General features: G+C 45.8%; 1 protein-coding gene across 2 annotated transcripts in view; it reads left to right on the forward strand.

The window, feature by feature from the left end:
- The window catches only part of TCEA3 (transcription elongation factor A (SII), 3), a 45,322-nt gene that overhangs the window by 15,689 nt on the left and 5,916 nt on the right, over positions 1-23,717 (forward strand). Inside the window, exons 3-8 of one of the 2 annotated variants that reach the window (XM_015410244.1) lie at positions 4,586-4,691; positions 7,777-7,906; positions 10,065-10,133; positions 16,458-16,535; positions 19,641-19,792; positions 22,430-22,486. In XM_015410244.1, the coding sequence (XP_015265730.1) occupies positions 4,586-4,691; positions 7,777-7,906; positions 10,065-10,133; positions 16,458-16,535; positions 19,641-19,792; positions 22,430-22,486 (592 nt within the window). The remainder of the gene's footprint in view (positions 1-4,585; positions 4,692-7,776; positions 7,907-10,064; positions 10,134-16,457; positions 16,536-19,640; positions 19,793-22,429; positions 22,487-23,717) is intronic. The other variant, XM_015410245.1, reaches the window with a different exon arrangement.

The following is a 23,717-nucleotide window of genomic DNA, read 5'->3' on the forward strand; positions in this document are numbered from 1 at the left end:
GAGGAGATTGGATTTATACCCCGCCCTTCACTTGGAGTCTCAGAGCGGCTTACAAACTCCTTTCCCTTCCCCTCCCCACAACAGACACCCTGTGAGGTGGGTGGGGCTGAGAGAGCTCTTGACAGAAACTGCTCTTTTTCAAGGACAGCTGTGCCAGAGCTCGTGACTGACCCAAGGTCACATCAGCAGGTGCAAGTAGAGGAGTGGGGAATCAAACCCGGTTCTCCCAGATTAGAGTCTGCACACTTAACCACTGCACCAAACTGCCTCTCTGGATGAGACCTAGGGTGATTCCCCACAAGCGCTGCTCTGCGCTCACTCCTCCCTTTTGTCCCGATGGTACGTGTCAATTTCACATAAGCTGCTGCGTGGCCACATTTTGTCCCGCGGCTTCATGCGATTTTCCCCGCGTCTACTCAATCCTCAAAAAACAGGATTGAGTAGATGTGGGGGAAATCGCATGAAGCTGCGGCAAAATGCAGCCGTGCAGCAGCTTGTGTGAAATTTACACGTACCATCGGGCCAAAGAGAAGAGTGAGCGCGGAGCAGCGCTTGTGGGAAATCACCCCTAGAGTTATCTTGGAACTACAACTGATTTCCAGACTGCAGAGGTCAGTTCCCCTTGAGAAAATGGCAGCTTTAGAGGGCAGGCTCAAAGGCATCACACCCCCACTGAGCTCCCTCCATCTCCAAATGCTGTCTTCCCCACATATTTTCAGCAATCAACCAAATCAGACTTGTCCCCCTTAGCGCGGACCATTGATATGACTTGGTACAAGATGGCTTCATGTGTTCAGCTGTGAAAATTATTTCATTGATCAATAATCCTAACCATGTAGGTAACAGCGTTCCGTGCGCCTTGGTGTTTAGTCATGCCGGCCACATGACCATGGAAATGTCTTCGGACGGCGCTGACTCTTCGGCTTTGAAACGGAGACGACGAGCACCGCAACCCTACAGTCGGATTCGACAGGCTTTTGAGCAAGGGAACCTTTACCTTTATATGTCTTATACCAAGTCAAGACATTGGTCCATCTAGGTCAGTATATTTCACTCTGAGTACCAGCAGCTCTCTGGGGTCTCAGGTGGAGAAAGGTCTTTCCCAGCATCTGCAACCTGAGAGCCTTCTAACTGAGGATGCCAGGAAATGATCCTGAGACCTTCTGTACTCAGAGTCCGATCAGATGGCTCTTTAGATCAGTGCGAGGCACGATTGCCTCACGGATCTAAAGGTAATGTCCAGACACAAACATCTGGGAAACGTCCCTCTTCCGTGGGCATCCCATTTTGCCACGCTTAGGAGCCGCATGCCTCCTTCAGTGGACGCCGTCTAGACAATCAACAACGGAGGCATAGTGCAGTAAGGCGATCCACCAGGGGGATGTTTGGTCGTGCTAAAATGGATTAAAAAGATCGGGATCAAATTCAAGCTGGCATAATGGCGGGATTAGCTGCTCATCTGAACGCACCCTCAGATGGGGAACTCTGCTACTGCCCATGGCCTTTCTTCATCTAACGTATAGGAATGCGTGCCTAAATCTGCAGTGAAACGAAGCAGGAGATAGATATTGAAGTGACAAAAAAGAGCTCCAATATTTCTGGCTGTAGGTGGGATATCACTTCTGCATGCTCAATGCACATTTTTTTAAAAAAGCTCTTCAGGGAGAGAAGGGTTTTTTTGCCTGCTGTCTTGGTTTTCGATTTGCAGAGGTTTTTTTTTAATGCATTGAACTCCCCTCCCAGCAGAATACTGTAGTCTATTCTAGCACCCAATTTTGATACACATTCTGCTACCCACAAAAGACTCAGGTCCACCAAGCAACCTCATTCCACCGCACCCCCCACCACCATACGGTTAGCAACTGTTCACTCTTCTGTGCTAAAGGAAGGAGGAAGCTACAAGGGGCTCGGCCATATGCAACTTACTATTAGCCATCAGGTAAGAAATGGTAGACGGGGTTGCGGTAGGGACCTAAGGGGGAAGTGACCATCTCCTGCTAGAATTTCTTTTGCTGTGGGGGACCAAGGAAGTTTGTTGCCACATGTGTATGTTAGATTTCAGTAGGGCAGACTTTAATAAACTCTATAGGCATGATAGGCAAGACTGCTGGAAGGGAAAGGAGCAAGTGAAGGGTGGGCTGTCCTTAAAAAAAAAAGAGCTCTTGCAAGCTCAAGCTGTCACCAGGGCTCCTTTTGTAGAAAAAGCCCAGCAGGAACTCATTAGCATAATAGGCCACACCCAACAGCAAAACTCATTAGCATATTAGGTCACACCCTGACAGCACCGCTCATTAGCACATTAGGCCACACCCCCATGTTACCAGAAGTGTAACCCAAGGCTTTTTTTTTAGCAGGAACTCCTTTGCATGTTAGGCCCAGACCCCTAATGTAGCCAATCCTAATGAGTTTCTGCTATTGGGTGTGGCCTATTATGCTAATGAGTTCCTGCTGGGCGTGGCCAACTCAGGAACCAGCCGGAACTCTGTTCCTGTGCGTTCCTGCCCAAAAATAGCCCTGGCCGTCACTATTCCAACAAGAAGGAAACATAGTATGGAATCCAAGAAACCAATGTGGATGAACAGAGAACTCCATGATGTGCTAAGGGAGAAAAGGGCAATGCTCATGAAATCGAGGCAAGGACGTACCTTTAAAGAAGATTGCAGGTTGCTAGGCACTGTAGGTCAGCCATCAGAGAGACCAAAGCTCACAGTGAGTGAAAGCTGGCCAGGGAGGCTCACTACAAGAAAATCTTCAGATATGTGAGAAGGAAACACAAGATAAAAGAGGTGATGGGTCCACTGTTGGGTGAAAATGGAGAAACTCTGACAGAGGACAGAAAGAAACTCTGATAGAGGACAGAGAGAAAGGCTTAATGCCTATTTTGCCTCAGTTTTTTCCCCTGAAGAAGAGAACAGGCTCATCTAGAGATGGTGGTAGGCAAGGCAGAGTGGTAGTTGAGAAGCACCTGGCTGCACTGAATGAGTACAAATCCCCCAGCCAGATGGTATGCACCCAAGAGTGCTCAAAGAACTTTCCAGAGAGCTTGCAGGGCCTTTGTCCACCATCTTCCAGACCTCTTGGAGGACAGGAGATATGCCACAAGCCTAGAGAAAGGCAGATGTTATCCCAATTTTCAAAAAAGGGAGGATGGATGACCCAGGAAACTACAGGCCAGTCAGTCTGACCTCTGTTCCAGGGAAGATACTGAAGCAAATTTTAAAGGGATCCATCTGCGAGCATCTAAAGGACAACTTGGTGATCCAGGGAAGTCAGCACACACACAAAAAAGATTTGTCCCCAACAGGTCCTGCCAGACCAACCTCATTTCCTTCTTTAAGCGAGTGACGAGCTTACTGGATCACTGGAATGCTGTTGATGTTGTTTACCTGGATTTCCGTAAAGCTTTTGACAGGGTTCCCCATGATGTTCTGATGGGTAAACTAGAAGACTGTGGACCGGACTCTAGAGTAGTTAGGTGGATAGGGAACAGGTTGGAGAACCTCACTGTAAGAGGAGTTGTCAGTGGCATTTCATCTGAATGGAGGGAGGTACCCAGTGGGTTGCCACAGGGCTCAGTTCTGGTCCCGGTACTTTTCAATATTTTTATAAATGATATGGATGAGGGTGTGGAGGGGCTACTCATTAAATTTGCAGATGACACCAAAGTGGGAGGAGCAGTGAACACACCAGAAGATAGAGACAAAATTCAATGAGATCTGAACACTGGAAAAGTGGGTGGATATGAACAAGATGCAATTTAAAAAGGATAAGTGCCAAGTTCTACATCTGGGTAACAAAATGAGGAACATGCATACTGGATGGGGGATACCCTTCTGAGCAGCTGTGTGTGGGAACAAAATCTTGGGGTATAGGTGGAGTGTAAGTTAAATATGAGCAACCAGTGTGATGCCGCGACAAAAAAGGCTAATGTGATCTTGGGCTGTATCAACAGATGCATAACATCCAAATCATAGTCCCATTGTACACTGCATTGGTCAGGCTGCACCTGGAGTATTGTGTGCAGTTCTGGAGGCTTCACTTCAAAAAGGATGTGGATAGAATGGAGCGGGTGCAGAGGAGAAGCGATGAGGATGATCAGGGGCCTGGACACCAAGTCCTGTGGGGAAAGGCTGAGGGACTTGGGAATGTTCAGTCTGGAGAGGAGGAGGTTGAGGGGGGAAATAGTTGCTCTCTTGAAGTATTTGAAGGGCTGTCACTTAGAGGAGGGCAGGGAGCTGTTCCTGTTGGCAGCAGAGGATAGGATTCACAATAATGGGTTTAAATTAAGGGCAGGAAGGTACCAGCTGGATATTATGAAAACATTTTTTACAGTAAGAGTTGTGCAATAGTGGAATCAGCTACCTAGGGAGGTGGTGAGCTCCCCCTCACTGGCAGTCTTTAAGCAGCAGCTGGACAAACACTTGTCAGGGATGCTCTAGACTGATCCTGCTTGTCAGGCAATGCGGGGTATAAATACAAATAATAAATAAAAAAAATCCTGCATTGAGCAGGGGGTTGGACTAGATGGCCTGAATGTCCCCTTCCAACTCTGTGATTCTATGATTCTGCCTTCTCCTTTTCTCAGACCTCCAGGATTGGTGTGGCTGTCAACACAGTCCGGAAGCACTGCTCCAATGAGGAGGTGGTGGCTCTGGCAAAAATCCTCATCAAGAACTGGAAGAAGTTATTGGGTGAGAGACATTAACGTGTTTTGTTATGCAAGAAGGTGTAGTTATTTACTTCATTTATACCCCAGCAGGGCTCCCAAAGTAGCTTACAAAATTATCCCCTCCTCATTGTCCTGGCACTCATTCACTACTCCCCCCCAAACAAACAAACAAACCCCAAACCAGTTCTGGCTTTTCTCCACTTGAATGGAGCAGGAGGTTCTTCAAAAGAGCCCAGGTAGTATTATCTATTTGCATGTAACAGCTGCCTCCATCACAGGACAACCTTTTGCTAGGGAACTCATTAACATTCTGTTAAACCTCCCAATTTTTTATAGCTGGACCTACCTAGCCCCTGTGGCAAGCGTTCCGTGAGTGGTCCCACCACCCTATGGCAGCCATTTTGTTCCTACCTATTCTTGGCATTCCAAAAATGCCCACGGATCCCATATGGTTAGGGATGCCTGGTCTATTCTGGCAAGGGCTATCCAATCTTTTCCAACTTTTGCTACCTGAGCCTATTTAAATCACAATGCTGAGTACTAAACTTGGACCATCTGCATGCAAAGCAGTTTTAATGCAGCTTTATTAAACACAGAGCCCTGAATAAATCTGCATTATACCACACCCTTAATCTATCAGGATCAGCACTGACTGCTCTGGCTGGTCATAGCTCTCCAGGGTCTCAGCAGAGACCTTCTGTTAAGTGGAAATGTCAGCGACTGAATGTGGGATCTTCCACATATCAAGTGGACCTTCTTCTGTTAGCAGTCAGGCCCCTCCTCTCACTGAGGGGCAATTTATAGCTGGAAAACCATAAGCACCCTTCCTAAAATATCATTTCAAATATCATAAGTGCAATACACTGTCTGGCCTAAAATGACACAAAATGGATGCTAGCCAGGGACAAGTCTGGACTAGAGGTATGCAAAGGGGGAAAAAACCCATTATTTTTCGCGTTCAGGTATATTGAACCTGGAGAATGGTATTTCCCAATATTCCTGAATTCCAGTATCATTATGGTATTGGGATTTGGGAAATAATCGGGAAACCTGGATTTATTCAGCTCCATTATAGCCTATGGGAACCATTTCCCATAGGCTATAATGAAGAATCAATCCAGGGGTTTCTGGGCCTCTGGGGGGACTGTCTTTTGAGGAAGAGGCACCAAAATTTCGGTGTAGCTTCTGGTGCCTCTCCTCAAAAGACCCCCCATGTTTCAAAACGAGTAGACCACGGGGTCCAATTCTATGGGCCCCAGAAGAAGGTGCCCCCATCCACCATTGTTTCCAATTGAAGGGGGAAAGGGACGTGGTCCCTTTAAATGCTTTCTCCAAGCCTTGGTATGACTCCACATGACAGCAAGTGAACTAGGAAGGCAAAATGCAAAATGCCTTCGGAGTTCATTCCAAAGGCATTTAGATGGGTGAGTGAACTTCAAGGGCATTTAAACTTTAAATGCATTTAAACCTTAAATGCCTTCCTGAGAAATCACTCATATGCTTGGCTATGGGGAATGGTCTCCATAGGCTATAATGGAGAATCAATCTGGGGGTATCTGGGACGCTGGGGAGACTACTTTTTGAGGTTGAGGCACCAAATTTGCAGCTGCTGGTTCCTCTCCTCAAGCCCCCCCCCCCATGTTTTTACAATATTAGACCAGGGGGTCCAATTCTGTGGTCCCCCAAAGAAGGTGCCCCCATCCTACATTGTTTCCAATCTAGAAAAAAGGCTTACCCTGTTTCCCCGAAAATAAGACCTACCCCCAAAATAAGCCCTAGCAGGATTTCTGTGCATTTGTGGTATAAGCCCTAGTGTGTCTTCTTGAGAAAAAATAAATATAAGACAGTGTCTTATTTTTGGGGAAACACGGTATTAAGGGATGCAGTCCCTATAAATGCCTGAGTTCACTGGCTGAGTCATGCTGCAACAGCGAGGGCCAGATTCTCCACGTTGAGCCCAAATAAAAGCCGATATTAGACTACCTTCTGGCTCTGCTGATCTGAAGTCACTCGTTCAGGGCAATGTCTTTAAAAATCTGATGGCCCACTATAAGAATCTAGAACCTAACAAAGGTTAGTAAAATGTGAAGAGGGCCAATATTAAAAACTAAATGTAGAAAATATATAGAAAAAGATACATGTATTTATTAATTACAAATTTTAAAACATATATAAGGGCCCATTCACATCAAATATATAAATAACATGGCAATACACATGGGCTTTAAAAACCTGATCTGACGCATTTCGGCCTGCATAGGCCTTCCTCAGAGGTCAAACAATTGAGTGGCTATATAAATATAATACAATCATGTAGACACAATCAGAATAGATACAAAATATAAATTCAATATGGACCAGAAAACCAGCTGTTCCAGAATAAAACCACCAGGCACACAATAAATATGCAAATGAGATCTTTAAAAGTGCAATCACTTGCCCAGTGGTTCTAAAGTATAGACTTTTGGTCCAATAATTGCCTTCTTTGATTGTGTTGCCACAGTGTTCTCAAGTAAAAAGCACACTGTGATATATTTTGCACCTATTCTGATTGTGTCTACATGATTGTATTATATTTATATAGCCACTCAATTGTTTGATCTCTGAGGAAGGCCTATGCAGGCCGAAATGCGTCAGGTCAGGTTTTTAAGCCCGTGTGTATTGCCCGTGTGTTATTTATATATTTGATGTGAATGGGCCCTTATATATGTTTTAAAATTTGTAATTAATAAATACATGTATCTTTTTCTATATATTTTCTACATTTAGTTTTTAATATTGGCCTTCTTTTTCACATTTTACTATCCTTTGTTAGGTTCTGAATTTTAGTGTTAAGGTTCAGTTTTTGCCCTTTCTGTCCCTGCTCCACTATAAAAATCTAACAGTGTTTCTAGGGATATTTCTAGACCTCATTCATGGGGACTAGGAACCTGTTTTAAACATGGGAAATTGACATGCTTGTGAATATAACTAGCAGAAGCCCATTGATGATGGAAAAATACTACAGGGGTGAATAAAGAAGTATCTGCTAACAAAACTAGCCTCTATACCAGGGCTTGCACTAATGGGCTATAATAATAATAACTGGTTGTCCTGTGTTCTTTCAGAATCATCTGGGACCCAGAAGAGTAAGAAGGAGAAAGAAAAAGGTAAAAAGCTCAACATCTCTGGCTGGAAGTCTGAAGATGACATCTCTGTGAAACTCTCCAAAGGTTCTGAAATAAATGAAAAAGACAGGTATTTTCATGTTAGAGCCATTCAGCCAGTGAAGTCTGAAATGTGTGCTGTACTTTCTCTTAAATTACATTCAATCCAGATGCTACTGTTTCAGGATATATATCTTCCATGCATCATGACTAAAATAATGTAGTGTACGGTTGCCAAGTACCTACTTACGAACCGGCGGGGGACACATGCTTCCCCGCCGAAAGATTCTTGCTTGTAACACAGGCGCTGCACTATTCCGTCGCCCAGACATGACATAGGCACGTAGCTGGGCGATGCTCTGGTAATGGAGCTGGAAACTCGATGGTACCATCGAATTTCCAGCCCCATTGCTAGAGCGTCGCTTGGCTACGCGCCTACATCACGTCTGGGCGACGGAATAGTGCAGCGCCTGTGTTTTCCCCGTGGGAATGGTCCCACGAAGAACTACATATCCCCGCCGAATCAAGGTAAGTATTTGGGAGCCCTGATGTAGTGTTTGCTGGGAAATGGCTACTTCCTTCAGTTAGCAGGGCCACCATGATTCAGGATGCTGTCTAGCTTGCAGAATGGCCAGCAGGTACCTATTCAGTACAGCTCACACATGAACCCAGCTTAGCCTTCAGAGGGGTGGCTTGCATAGAATCAGTCTTGAGAGTTTTGCTGGCCTTTTATTTGAAGGGCCTAACTACATGTTACAAAACCTTCAGGTCATGTCCAGGTCTATCACAGGGACTTTTGATCAGATGTGAATTGTGAGTTCCCTGCTGAGAATTCAGTTCCCACGTACATGGGGGCCCATTTCAGACTGGGGCCAAAGTGCACAAAGGAAAGGGGTCTGTGCCTCCTCACAGGCCCCGGTCACACGGAAGGTTTTGGCCCAGGAGAGGGACGGATCAGGGATGCATCAAATGGGCGCGATCTCACCACAAGTAAAAAGCACCACATGGGCGCGATCTCACCACAACATGGGCGCGATCTCACCACAACATCTGGGAAGCGGTGCGCACCCGTCCCCAATCCGGCCCTTCAGACCGAAAACCCGCAGTAAAAAAGAACCACCCCCAGAGGAGGACTTACCAGGAACGCCGCATCAAGCGCGGCCGTGAGATCGCCGGTGCGCCTGTCGTCCAGAGCAATCCAGGCTCCCAGCCGAACTGCGCATGCGCACGCATGCGCAGTTCGGCTGCCTCGCTCCCCTTTCAGTGGCTTCCCCCCCCCCCCCCCCCCCCCCCCTCTCTGCGCCACCGCGTGTCTCTTTTGGTGCGGCTTTAAAAAGCCACACTTTGCCCATGCCCCCCCCCCCCCGTGTGACATGGGCCACAGACTGTTTTCCCAACATGAAAACAGGCCGGATTTCGTGGCAGGTGACTTGCCTGTGGCTCTGGGCTTGTGGTTCATCAGGCTCATGAGTTAAGTCTTTAACAGTCAGCTCAGCAGCTGAATCAAATACTACAAACAGTTCTCATCTTTGAATGCTGGCCACACATTGCTATAACACTGTTTCATAATGGCCCACACCAATTTTGGTGCACAGGTCAATTTATTGATGTTGGTATACTTCAGTACCTTTATTTGGATAGTCCAAGCTAGTCTGATCTCATCAGATCTCAGAAGCTAATGCCAGGGTCCTACACAGAGACAAGCACTGGCAAACCACCACTGAATGTCTCTTGCCCTAAAACCCCTACAGGTTGACAGCAAAAAACAAAAAAACTGCACTAATTCTTAAAACTGAAAGCCATCTTGAATCTTAGAGGAAACAAACTTTATTTTAATTAGATTACATAGGGCATCATCACTAAATCCGCACTTTAGTATGCCAGGTTATCATTATGCATCATGGGGGGGAATCCTGGATGGAAATTGTGCATCAAAGACATGAAATAGGCGATGAAGTCAAACTATTCCACAGTTGAACAAGTGAAGGGGGTCCTAAAGAAAAAGATTATAGACAGCTGTGTTAGTTCAAGAGAACAAAAACATGGTAGTGTAAACAATGTAATTACTTTGTTATAAAATATTATATATTTATTATACATTAAAATATTTTATACTGATATTTTGAGCTTTGGCAAAGTAAGATAATGGAAAGTCAGTAGGCCTTCTGTTCTCTATTCTTGGAGAAGGTTTGGGTTTTAGAAATGATATGAACAACTCAAAAAGTCCTTGGATCTTCTCTTCTCTTCAGGAAATCAAACAAGTCCATCACTCAGTCAGCAACTCCAAAGAGTTCTTCCCTGGTTCCCAAGCCAGAAAGGTATAATTATTTCACTGAGGTCCATCAAGTGGATGGTGGGGAGGAAAATTCTGGAGGCATGGAAAAACTGAGGTCCATCAGAAAGACTGAGGTCTATCAAGTGGTTGTGGGGAGGAAAATTCTAGAGGCATGGATGAAGTGTACATGATGTTTAGTGTTACAAAAAGCCACAAGAGAAACCCACTGCACGTGGATTTTAATGGGAAGAGTTTAGTTATGGAAGTGAATACAGGTGCTTCTCTGTCAATAATCAGTGATCCCACTTATAAATACTCGTAGCCAAATGAGACAGGTCCCCAGTTTGGAGCAACAAAAATGGTGCTGGGTACATATACAATACAAAGCATTCCAGTGAGAAGCTTCAGGGGAGCTAGTCTATCATTTTTGTCACTCTTTTGTCCCTATTGCTTTGGATTCTCTCCCCTTTTCCACATGTATTTTGCTCCCTCTGGGACTACTAGAGAGAGCAAAACACATGTGTGTGTGGGGGGAACCCTGAAGCAATAGGGACAAAGGAATGACAAAAATGACAGTGCGGAAGTGGCCAGTGTTATAGATTATTTCATAATTTCTTCTTAGTTCATTAGCTAGCTTCCTGGGAGTTTCATCCTTTTGGGTCAGTGATCATCTCCCTATTGTTTTGCACATGAATATGCCTTATCATAGAATCATAGAGTTTGAAGAGACCTCCAGGGTCATCTAGTCCAACCCCCTGCACAATGCATGAAATTCACAAATACCTCCCACCACCACCCCCAGTGACCACTGTTCCACACCCAGGAGATGACAAAAAATACCTCTAGGATCTCCAGCCAAACTGACTTGGAGAAAAATTGCTTCCTGACCCCAAAGTGGCAATCAGCATTTTCCTGAGCATGTAAGTAAAGGTAAAGGTTCCCTTACTCGAAAGCCAGTCGAGTCCGACTCTAGGGTTGCGGTGCTCATCTCCGTTTCAAAGCCGAAGAGCCAGCGCTGTCCAAAGACGTTTCCGTGGTCGTGTGGCGGGCATGACTAAACACCAAGGCGCACAGATGTAAGACAGGGCCACAAAAACTAAGCACTGAGGCAACCCTTCCTGCCCTCCCTCTCATGATCTGCCTAAGTTCACACAATCAGCATTGCTGTCAGATGGCTATCTAGCCTCTGTTTGAAGGAGAGCCTACCACCTCCCAAGGAAGCCAGGTCCATTTTGTTTTAATTAATTTTTTTATTGTTTTAAGTCATGATAGTAACAGATAAAGCTATGATATAATACAACTATACATTTTTTGAAATGTAACACATTTAAACGTTGTATAACTACAAGTATGCATATGTAAACAATCAATTTTGGATTATAGACAGGTCTTCATTTTTGCAGCAGTAAAACATACTGCCGTCTGATAGTAGAAACAAGATCTATTGAACATATTTCCTAACTGGAATAAACTCTTCATACAATAAGAGTAAGCATTACTTGTATGATTATATAGAGATATAACACATTCGAGTGACATCAGTTCAACTAAATCATAACATTTTCCCACAAACCTCATTTGTCTTGTGTTCTGTGAAATAGTATCTAATTTGTTTGTAACAGCATCCATGAGATAGTGGTTCCATAGTTTACAGAACCAAGCTTCGGTTGTTGGAGCTTTGTTATCTTTCCAAAAAGTCGCAATGGTAGTCTTGGCAGCGTCAAGCATTATCTCAATAGTCTCTTTATGTGTTCTCTTTATTAACTCTGGTGACCAGGTATTTAAAAACAAAGTTTCTGGTGCAAACGGAACCTGTATCGAAGTCACGTCTTCAATTATTTTAATGACCTCAAACCACAATGCCTTAGCTTTTGCGCATTCCCACCAACAGTGGGCAAAGTCCCCTGTTTTTTGACAACCTTTCCAACATCTTGGGGAGATTGATGGCGATATATGTGAGAATTTCTGAAGCCAGGTTCATTGAGGAACCACTCTGTCAGGAAGTTCTTCCTAATGTTTAGCTGAAAACTCTTCTGATTTAATTTCAACCCATTGGGTCTGGTCTGACCTTCTGGGGCAACAGAAAACAACTTCACACCATCCTCTAGATGACAACCCTTCAAGTACGAAGATGGTTATCATATTACCTCTCAGTCCACTCCTCTCCAGGCTAAACATACCCAGCTCCTTCAATCTTCCCTCACAGGACTTGGTCTCCAGACCCCTCACCATCTTTGTTGCCCTCCTCTGGACATGTTCCAGCTTGTCTATATCCTTCTTAAATTGTGGTGCCCAAAACTGAACACAGTACTCTAGGTGAGGTCTAACCAGAGCAGAGTAAAGTGATACCATCTCTTTGCGTGATAGAGACATGATACTTCTGTTGATACAGCCCAAAATTGCATTTGCCTTTTTAGCTACCGCATCACACTGCTGACTCATGTTCAGTGTATGGTCTGCTAAGACCCCTAGATCCTTTTTGCATATAGTACTGCCGAAAGAAGTTTCCCCAATCATATAATTATGCATTTGATTTTTCCTACATAAATGCCGAACTTTACATTTATCCCCATTGAAATTCATTTTATTTGCTTTAGCCCAGTTTTCCAGAATATCAAGATCATCCTGTATCCTGACTCTGTTTTCTATCGTATTTGCTACCCCTCCCAATTTAGTATCATCTCAAATTTAATAAGGATTCCCTCTATTCCTTCATCCAAATCATTGATAAAGATGTTGAAGAAAACAGGTCCCAGGACTCCACTTGTCACTCCTCTCCAAGAGGATGAGGAACCATTAACGAGTACTCTTTGGGTGCAATCTGTCAACCAGTTACAGATCCACTTAACAGTAATAGGATCTAAACTACATTTTACCAATTTGCCAACAAGAATATTATGTGGAACCTTATCAAAAGCCTCACTGAAAAGATAGACTATGTCTACATAATTCCCCTGATCCAGCAACGTAGTAACTTTCTCAAAAAAAAAAAAAAAAAAAAAAGCTCAAAGACCGTCTGCTTGATGATTTGTTCTAAAACTTTCCCAGGTATAGGCATCAAGCTGACAGGTTGGTAGTTACCCGGATCCTCCTTTCCCCCCTTCTTGAAGATGGGGACAACATTTGTCCGCCTCCAATCTTCTGGGACCTCACCTGTTCTCCAAAAATTCTCAAAAATAATGGACGGAGGCTCAGAAATTACATCCATGAGTTCTTTTAGTACCCTTGGATGCAGTTCATCTGGCCCTGAGGACTTAGTTTCATTTAAAGAAACTAGGTGTTTATGTACTACCCCTATGCCAATCCTAGGCTGTAACTCCCTTCCCTCATCATGTGTTCTGTTTTTGCCATGTTGAGCACCATTTCCCTTGCAAGACAAGACTGATGAAAAGTAGGAATTGAGCATTTCTGCCCTCTCTTCATCACCTCTTATAATTTCACTTTCTTGTTCCTACAACAGGCCTACCATGTCCTTGCTCTTTTTCTTACTTTGAACATAAGAAAATAACCTTTTTTGGTTATTTTTAGCATCTTTTGCTAGCCTTAGCTTATACTGAGCTTTAGCTTTTTCTAACTCTCTCTCTACAAGCACTGGTTATTTGTTTATATTCATCCTTGGTCCCCCTTCCACTTTCTAAATAAATCTTTTTTATTTCTCAAGTCTTTAGAAAGCTGTTTATGGAGCCACCTTGGCTTCTTTAAGCTCCTTCCATTTTTCCTACTCATAGGAATTGTTTGTGACTGTGCCTTCAGTATTTCACATTTAAGAAGCTGCCATCTCTCTTGAACTCCCTTCTCCTTAAGTATTTCTGACCATGGGATTCTACCCAGCATAACTTTAAGTTTGTCAAAATTTGCTTTCCAGAGGTCCAACCTATATATCTGACTATATACAGCTTTTACCTTCCCCATGGTCACTACTACCCAGAGTGCCCACTACTTTCACCTCATCAACCAGTTCTTCCCTGTTGGTAAGAATCAAGTCCAAGCTAGCAGATCCCCTTGTTTCCCTCTCCACTTTCTGGAAAATGAAGTTGTCAGCAAGACAAGTCAGGAATTTATTGGACCGTTCATTTTTAGCAGAGTTGGATAGCTGGGTAATTGAAATCTCCCATGAAAACCGTGTCCCATCTCTTTGAGAACTTTCTATTCTAGGGGTGTCTCATCCAAGACCTCTGCCTAGGTTGGTGGGCTATAGCAGACCCCCAACATAATATCACTATTATTTCTTACTCCTTTTATTTTTACTCAGAGACTCTCAACTGGACTTCCATGCTCAGATTCACATATTTCCTCAGAAGTATATACCTCCTTTACATACAATGTGACTCCTCCGTCCTTCTTTATTTGTCTGTCCCTCTTAAATAAGTTGTACCCCTCAATCCTAATATTCCAGTTGTGAGTGTCATCCCACCAAGTTTCAGTAATGCCTATTAGGTCATAGTCCCCTTCCTGTATTAGGACTTCAAGTTCCTCCTGTGTCAGGAACCACAGTCAAACAACGGAGCACACACTTCCAAGAAAGGTTTTGGTTTATTGACAGTACTATGGTTGCAATAACATGGTCACTGTTAGGAACAGCAAGCATGGAATAAGCCTACAGTAATATAGAAGATTTAAGAGGTCCCCCCCCCCACCTGTGGGCCAATCGGCCCGTTTCCCACGTTTCCCATACTCTGCACATTAATGTAGAGACATCGGAATCCATGTTTTATGCACCCTGAGGTTTTTGTTTCTGTACTTACCTGTGAGTTAATGTTACCTAGCATATGTGCCACGCCCAGCAAAACCTTAGAGTTTTTATCTCCAGGTATTGGCATCATACTATGCTTTGCATTTTTGTCTCGGTTCCCCATAGGATTTAGTTTAAAGCTCTCCTTATTAGATTTGCAATGCAGTCACCAAACACATTTTTTCCTGCCCTCTGTGAGGTTCAAACTATCTCCCGATAGAAGAGCTTCATCTTGAAAGTGTAAGCCATAGTCCAAAAATCAAAACCTTTCCTTATGACACTATCTATGTAGCCAGGCATTTAGTTGTAGTATTCATCTTTACCTTCCTAAGCCACGGCCTTTGACAGGAAGAACTGACAAAAACACAACCTGCACTCCCAATTTCTTCACCTTTTTACCCAGAGCCACATTCTGGGCTGTGCTGGGCGGTATCTTAAAGTGGCTTTCCTCCTCCCTCTGTAGTCAGGGACAGAGGGTGGTGCTGGGAAGACGATGTCAACTAGGTACCTCTTAACATGTGAGGTTCCTCAGGGGGAATTCCTCTCCCTGATGTAATTCAACATCTATATGCGCCCCCTTGCCCAGCTGGTGCGGAGCTTCGGGTTGGGATGTCATCAGTATGCTGATGACACTCAGGTATATCTGCTACTGGATGGCCATCCAGATGCTGCCATGCATAATTTGGCCAAGGGTCTGGAGGCTGTAGTGGGATGGTTAAAACAGAGTAGGCTGAGGCTGAATCCAACGAAGACAGAGGTTCTGTGGCTGGGGGGGGGGCATCAGGGCTGGAGCATAGACTTCCCACCCGTGATGGGGCACCACTAACACCAGCACAATCCGTCAAGAGTTTGGGCATTGTCCTGGATGCCTCCTTAACTATGGAGGCCCAGGTCACAAATATTGCCAGACTAGCATTTTCCCATCTATGCCAAGTGTGGCAACTAGCCCCTTTCCTGTCGCGCCCTGACCTAGCCACAGGAATCCATGCAATGGTCACCTCCAGATTAGACTACTGTAACTACGCTCTATGCTGGCCTTCCCTTGAGACTGATACAGAAACTCCAGCTGATCCAGAATGTGGCAGCGTGAGTCCTGACGGGAACACCATGGATGGCACATATACAACCTGTACTGCGCCAGCTACACTGGCTACCAGTGGAATACCGAGTCAGATTCAAGGTGTTGGTTCTGACCTTCAAGGCCTTGAGCAGTCTGGGACCAGCATGTCTTTGGGTCTGTCTCCTCTGGTATGTCTGCGGGGGAAGCGTTATGCTCAGCTGAGAGCAATCTGCTGGTGATCCCTGGTCGCAAATATATCTGGCTGTCCTCGACCAGAGCCAGGGCTTTCTTGGCCCTGGTTCTGACCTGGTGGAACTCTTTGCCAGCTTCCATCAGGGTTCTGTGGGACTTAATGACATTTCGCAGGCTCTGTAAGGCACAGACATTCCGCCAGGCTTTTGGTTGAGGACAGCAATGGTTTTCCATCATAGCTGGCATTTTCATGGTCTGTTGTATATGTTGCAGTTAAGGGTTTTTTAAAGTTTAAAGTTTTATTCTTAATTTATAATTAAATAAGACTGCTCTTGTGTCTGCTTTGGCACCACTGTCTTTAAATAACTGCATCTCATTTTCAGGAGACCCTCCACATGCTCCAACCCAGCTGCGTCTCCTACTGGGTCTTGGAAAAACTCCACAAATGGAAAAGAGGATAGGTAAGGGGATGGAGATGATAATATGCAATAGATGAAGCCAGTTATGGATAGTGTGGGAACCATAGGAAATCCCCCCAAGGTGGGATTGCTAGTGTTTAAGGGCCTCTTCCCATTCTTGGGACTAGGGTTGCCATCAAAATCTGTGTTTCTGGCTCAATTATAGCTTATGGGGACTATTATAGTCAATGAGCCCCATAGGCTATAATGGAGAATTGATCTGCAGGAAACTGGGGCTCTGGGAGGGGCTGTCTTTTGAGGCAGAGGCACCAAATTTACAACATAGCTGCTGCTGCATCTCCTCAAAAAAAGCCTCCAAGTTTCAAAACGTTTGGACCAGGGGGCTCGCTACAATAAGAAAAACTTCTACAGTTATGTGAGAAGCAAACGCAAGGTAAAAGAGGCAATTGGACCACTTTTGGGAGTAGAAGGAGAGACTCTGGTGGAGGACAAAGAAAAAGCAGACAGGCTTAATGACTTTTTTGTCTGTTTTCTCCCTGAAGAACTTAAGCCCATCTAGAGATCCACTTGAGTGTCCACTTGACATTGACAGGGAGGTTGTGGAGAGGCACCTGGCTGCACTGGATGAATACAAATCTCCTGGGCTAGATGGTGTGCACCCAAGAGTGCTCAAAGAACTTGCAGAGCCTCTGCCCATCATCTTCAAGGCCTCCTGGAGGACTGGGGATGTGCCACAAGATTGGATGAGAGCTAACGTTATCCCAATCTTTAAGAAAGGGAAGAAGGATGACCTGGGAAACTACAGGCTGGTCAGTCTGACTTCTGTTGCTGGGAAGATATTAGAACAGATTTTAAAGGGGTCGATCTGTAAGCATCCGAAGGACCACTTAGTGATCCAGGGAAGGCAGCATGGTTTTGTCCCGAACAGATCTTGTCAGACCAACCTGGTTTCCTTGTTTGATCGTGTGACAAGTTTACTGGATCATGGGAACTCTGTTGATGTGATTTACCTCGATTTCAGTAAAGCTTTTGATAAGGTTCCCCATTTGATAAGGTTACCCATTCTGATGGGCAAACTGGAAGACTATGGACTGGACTATAGGACAATTCGGTGGATAGGGAACTGATTAGAGGACCGCACCCAAAGAGTGGCGGTCAATGGCGTTTCATCAGATTGAAGGGAGGTGTCCAGCGGGGTGCCGCAGGGCTTGGTTTTGGGCCCAGTACTTTTCAATATTTTTATCATTGACCTGGATGATGGGGTAGAAGGGCTAATCATTAAATCTGCTTATGATACCAAATTGGGAGGAGTAGCGAACACCCAAGAAGATAGAGTTAAAATTCAACAAGACCTGAATACTCTGGAGAAGTGGACAGTTGTGAGCAGGATGCAATTCAAAAGATAAATGCACAGTATTACATCTGGGCCATAAAAATGTCAAGCACAAATACTGGATGGGGGATACGTTTCTAGGGAGTACTGTATGCAGGGCCGGCTCGCTCACTAGGCAAACTAGGCGTTCACCTAGAGCGCCCCAGCCCTTGGGGCGCCAAACTGCACCCACCCCCCGCCAAAAGCGCCCCTGCTGGCTCTGACAGGGGGGGCACGGGGGGGGGGCGCCAGAAGGGATCCTCGCCTAGGTGCAAAATATGCTGGGGCCGGACCTGACTGTATGCGAAAGAGCTCTTGGGGTAAGAGTGGACTGTAAACTAAATATAAGCAGTCAGTGTGATGCGGTGGTAAAAAAGGCAAATTCAGTCTTGGGTTGCATTAAAAGGGCCATAGCATCAAAATCGCAGGAGGTAATAGCCCCTCTGTATACTGCCTTGGTCAGGCCGCACCTTGAGTACTGTGTGCAGTTCTGGAGGCCTCACTTCAAAAAGAATGTGGACAAAATCGATAGGGTGCAGAAGAGAGTGACAAGGATGATCAGGGGTCTGGAGACTGAGCCCTACGAGGAAAGGCTAAGGGCCCTGGGAATGTTTCATTTGGAGAAGAGGAGATTGAGGGGGGGCATGATTGCTCTCTTTAAATATTTGAAAGGCTGTCATTTGGAGGAGGGCAAGGAGCTGTTCCAGTTGGCAGCAGAGGATAGGACCTGAAGCAACTGGTTTAAATTACATGCAGAAAGGTATTGGCTGGATATTAGGAAAAACTTTTTATCGTCAGAGTAGTTCAAAGGTGGAATCAGTTGCCTAGAGAGGTGGTTAGCTCCCCTTCACTGACAGCTTTCAAGAAGAGGCTGGACGAATATTTGCCAGAGATGCTTTAGGCTGGTCCTGCATTGGGCAGGGGGTTGGACTAGATGGTCTGTATGTCCCCTTCCAACTCTATGATTTTATGATAATAGGGTATAACACCACTGAGTCCACCTTCCAAGGCAGCCATTTTTTCCAGGTGAACTGATCTCTATTGCATGGGAATCAGTTGTAATATAGTGGGAGATCTACAGTTGCCACTTGGAGGTTGGCAACTCTAATTCTGAGATTTGTAGTTTGTAAAATTTCTGACATCATTCATAGGGAAGGGCATGAACCACATTTTTTAGGTTCAGTTCGTGATTTGTGGCTGAACGATAAACCAATATGCTGCTTTGCGAAACAAACCAGTTTGTACCAGTTTGTGAGCCATTTAAAGTTTAAACCCCTGCTTTCTGCTTCCCATGGCTTTTTGTGGGGAGCAGAAAGCAGGGGTTTCCAACAGCTGAGCGCTCAGCTGTATGGTTTAAATGGCTCCGAGCCATTTAATTCCTGCTTTCTGCTCTCTGTGAAAAGCTGTGGGGAACGGAAAGCAGGGGTTTCCAAACAGTTCAGCTGTTTTTCATGAACAGCAGAAAGCCAGAAATTTGTGGATGTGAATGTTCATGCTGGTTCTTCAGTTTGCGAACATCACTTTGCAAACCACAAACAGCCAAAATTTGTGATGAACTTTAGATTGTCAGCCAGTTCATGCCTATCCCTAATAATTAATTCCAGAGTCTAAAATCACCTTCACCACTGAATGGAAACATGTTTTTCCCCCCTGTAAGTGAAGAATCCCAGGTTTCTCAGGACTCAGGCTGTGATTGGGGCTAAGGAGATAACTATTAAGCCTTGTGGCTGCTTGTGTTAAGCTCTGTCTTTTCCTGTCCTGTTCATATTCAACAGCAAACCAATGCCGAATGGACCCAAGGCACCCACCAGCCCCATCTCCCCAACGTTTGCATCTTCTGCCACCATTTTCCCGCCCTACTATCTGACAGGAGACTCTGTCCGAGACAAGTGCATCGAGATGGTCTCTGGAGCTTTGAAAATGGATGGTGAGACGTCAAACGGTTATACTTTAGGGCATCATTTTTGGACAGCAAGCTGCAGACTGAATGTCATCATTAGCTGGGTAGGAGAGGTGTAAAATGTTCAACATTTAGTATTAATTTGCACAGTGACTTAGCCTAATTTTCTGGGAGTGTTTTAGGGTGCCTTGATGAAGGTATTAATGGTTGTGCTGCTTTGCCCTGTAAAGACCTCAACTGCAGCTCACATGGCTCTTTTGCACTTGAAGCTTGCCTTTGGGTACCGATGCACGGCTATTCTGGATCGCCGATTTTACCTTTGCTTTACAGGTGTCGATCTTCTAATTAAACCTAGGTTACCCTTTCTGCTGTTTACCTGCGTCCCCTTTCCCTTGCAGCTCAGTGGAATGCCCTTCCACCAGACATTTTATTACCTTAGTCTAATTGGATATTCAGGTGCCCCCACAAGACTCATCTGTTTACTCTCAGTCCCTTATTGAGTCTCCTCTCCTCCCCAATGTCTTTAGTTTTGGTGTAGTGGTTAAGTGCGCGGACTCTAATCTGAGAGAACCGGGTTTGATTCCCCACTCCTCCGCTTGCACCTGGCTGGATGACCTTGGGCAAGCCATAACTCTGGCACAGCTGTTCTTGAAAAAGAGCAGTTTCTGTCAAGAGTTCTCTCAGCCCCACCTACCTCACAGGGTGTCTGTTGTGGGGAGGGGAAGGGAAAGGAGTTTGTAAGCCGCTCTGAGACACCTTTGGGTAGTGAAGGGCGGGGTATAATCCAATCTCTTCTTCTAGTTTTTGCCTGTCTCCAAGCCATGTTTTGTTTTAATTCTTGACTTAGCAATTTGAGATGTGTTACTTATATCTATCTAAAATATTTTCATGCCACTCTTCCTCCAAGGGGCTCAGGTAGCAGTAATGGTGCTCCCTTCTCCCTACCTTGTGAGGTGGGTTAGGCTGAGAAAGAATCATTTGCCCAAAGTCCCCTAGACAAGAAATCAGACGAGAGCTGGGAATTCCACACTCAGAGATCTTTTAAACTCAGTGTTAAGGGATGAGGGCTTCACTGTTTTCCCAACCTGCAAAGGCCCTGGAAAGCTGGTATTTGCCCCACTGGACTTAAACATTCTTGTCTGGGGGCTCATGGTGGTTCCTCTGGTTCCTCTGTACTGATTGCTTTGCTCTATTTCCCATGCTCCAACAAGGGTCAGATATTTACACCCTCAAAACCACAATCTCCACAATATAGCAGTTGAACTGACAAAGCTGGTGTGGGGGGGGGGGCAGAAAGAGAGGCGTGGCAGTAGAGGGACAGAAAGTAAGAGAGGGGGTGGGGGACTGAAAGAGAGAGAGAGAGAGAGAGAGACCGAGACAAGATGGGGGAGAAGAGCAGGGTTGCCAGCCCCCAGGTGGGAGCAGGGGATCCCCCTATTTCATGGGCTCCTGCCTGCCACTAGCCAGCTGGCCATTGAGTTTTCCCTCCGATGGTCGTGGCCCCAGCGTGCCCAGCGTCGTCACGTCACTTCCGGGTGACGTGCACATCGGGGTGGGGTTCCCCCTGGGCCCAATCCGCCGCCGGCGGGGAACGGGCCTCTGGGGCAGGGGTTTCCCCGCCCCCCGGGGGGACTTGGCAAGCCTACCTGGAGCAGAGTCCCAGATGTCAAGAAGGCCTTCTTGCAACAGCAGGAACTCTTCCTGTGAAGACCCTGGATGAATCTTCAAACTTGTTTGTTGCCATAGGAGCAGTTCCCCTTTCCTCCTGGCAAGACAAAACGGGGCAGTTCTGTACCAGGGGGCTGATTTCAGTGCAGTCAATGTCAGCAATTCCTGCTCTTCAGCTCTTTCCAGCTACCGCAGCTCTCCCAGTGAGGATTGTTCCGTTCTTCCCAGCTAGCAATTTCAGCTTTGTCCCCTCGGTCCTTTTTGCCCTTCAGAGAGTACTACCTTCAGTGCTTCTCAGTTGATCTACTCTCCTTGTCCTTTCAGCTAGCCCAGTCCTGCTTTATACCACCTTTCATTGTCATGGTGGCTGTTTCAAAAGCATACTCCATAAGCCTTTGCTAAACATGCACATTAACACAAGCAGATGTACACATCAACTATCTGCTAGTCCGGTCTGGCCTAAGGTGTATCTAAGTATCTGTGGTCTGCTAATCAGATTTAGGCCCCAAAATTCATGTTAGATTCATTTTATTCATGTTAGAATAAAATCTTGTTAGCCCTTAGCTTCGACTTATCTATGTTTCTTAAGATGCAAATGTTTCTCCTTTCTGTAGCTGCAAGGAAACTTTCTAAACTGTGAGACTGGGTAGGGTTTCCAATGGCCTGATATCCCCTCCAGGGGAGGCAGCCAAGTGCAACCTAAGAAGGCTGATGTGAACTGGTGAGATTTGGAAGGGTTTTGCTGTATCTGTTCCTGCCTTTTACCTTGAACCCTGGATCCCACAAGCCTTTCCAGTATTTCTAAGTAGCTTGGAGATGGAGGCAGTTGGGGAAAATGGAGACAGTTGGGGGAAATGAGGTAGGCCGGGCAAGAATACCTCTCAGTTTGGCTTGCTTCTTAGCGAGTTCCTTTTTCCTCAATTACAATTTTGGTTCTGTTGGCTCCATTCAAGTGCAAAGATCTGTTTTCTCTTTCCTTTTTGGAACTCTTTGTAGATGATTATAAGGAATTTGGAGTTAATTGTGACAAGATGGCAGCTGAAATTGAAGATCATATCCTTTGGGGAGTATAGGTTCCTGGTTGTTGGTGTGGGCTGAAGGAAGCTCTTGGTTGGGTGGTGGTGATGGAACTTGAATATCTAACAGCCAGTTTTACGGCAGTTGCAAACATGAGATCTAAAATGCATCCCTATGAGGTAGAAGATGTCTTGATCTGGTTCTCAGTAGTTTTCTGCTGGGGACAAGGGATTCCCCTGCCCCCAGGTCCCATCTCCTGCTGCTGCCCACTCCCACCTGTCCCATTCTCAGACTTGCCAACTTCCAGGTGAGCCTGAAGACTTCAGGAAATTAGCTTATCTCCTGACTACAGAGATCAGTTCCCCAAGAGAAAATGACTGCTTTGGAGGGTGGACTCTATGGCATTATACCTCACCCTCTCCAGGGCCACCCCCAAATCCCTAGGATTTTCCCAACCTAGAACTGTTACCCTAAAACATCTTGTGTCTTTGCTGGGAAATACTGAACAGCATTTTGGGGTAAAGGAGTTAGAACATTGGGTTGTGTGACTCCTCCTCCGTTGTATCAGGGGCTTGAATTTCAGTTACAAGCTACTGGAATGCCATGGAAAAATTGGGGAAGGGCATAACAGCACCACTCCGACCTCCCTGGGCAGGGAATTTCCCCATTGCATCCCTGGGACATGGCAATGGAGGTATTTTCCCATGGCACCTCAGGGTTTCACTGTACTGAAATGCAAGCAGTTACGTGGGCCATAATAGAGCTCAATACTGTCATGAGGCAGCCCATTTAACTCCAACCAGGATACATTATGGGCAGCAGCACTTCAGACCTGCAGGTGATCATGTTTGGGAGTGCTCCTAGGGTTGCCAAGTGTATCTTCGCCGGGAGCGGGGGGCTCCCGGCCGGCGTCTTGTGCGTGTGCGCGCGCACCGCACGCATGTCACCCGGAAGTGACGGGAGGACGCCAGGCACGCTGGGGCGGGGCCACGGCCATACAAGGGAAAACCATAGAGTTTTCATATGGCCGTGGCCCCGCCCCCAGCGTGCCCGGCGTGCCCACGTCACTTCCTGGTGATGCGCATGCCGGGGAGGGGTTCCCCCCGGGGCCCGATTCTGCGGCGGGGGAAATAGGGACGCGCAAGCGAGGGTTTACCTGCCACCCGCCCCCCACTTGGCAGCCCTAAGTGCTCCTGATTGATAAATAGTACTTCCCTGTTCAGAGGCAGTGTACCTCTGAAGCCCAGTTGCTGGGGAGGGGACAATG

The sequence above is a fragment of the Gekko japonicus genome, unplaced genomic scaffold, assembly GCF_001447785.1.
Source record: "Gekko japonicus isolate JY-2015 unplaced genomic scaffold, Gekko_japonicus_V1.1 scaffold1200, whole genome shotgun sequence".
Lineage (NCBI taxonomy): Eukaryota > Metazoa > Chordata > Lepidosauria > Squamata > Gekkonidae > Gekko > Gekko japonicus.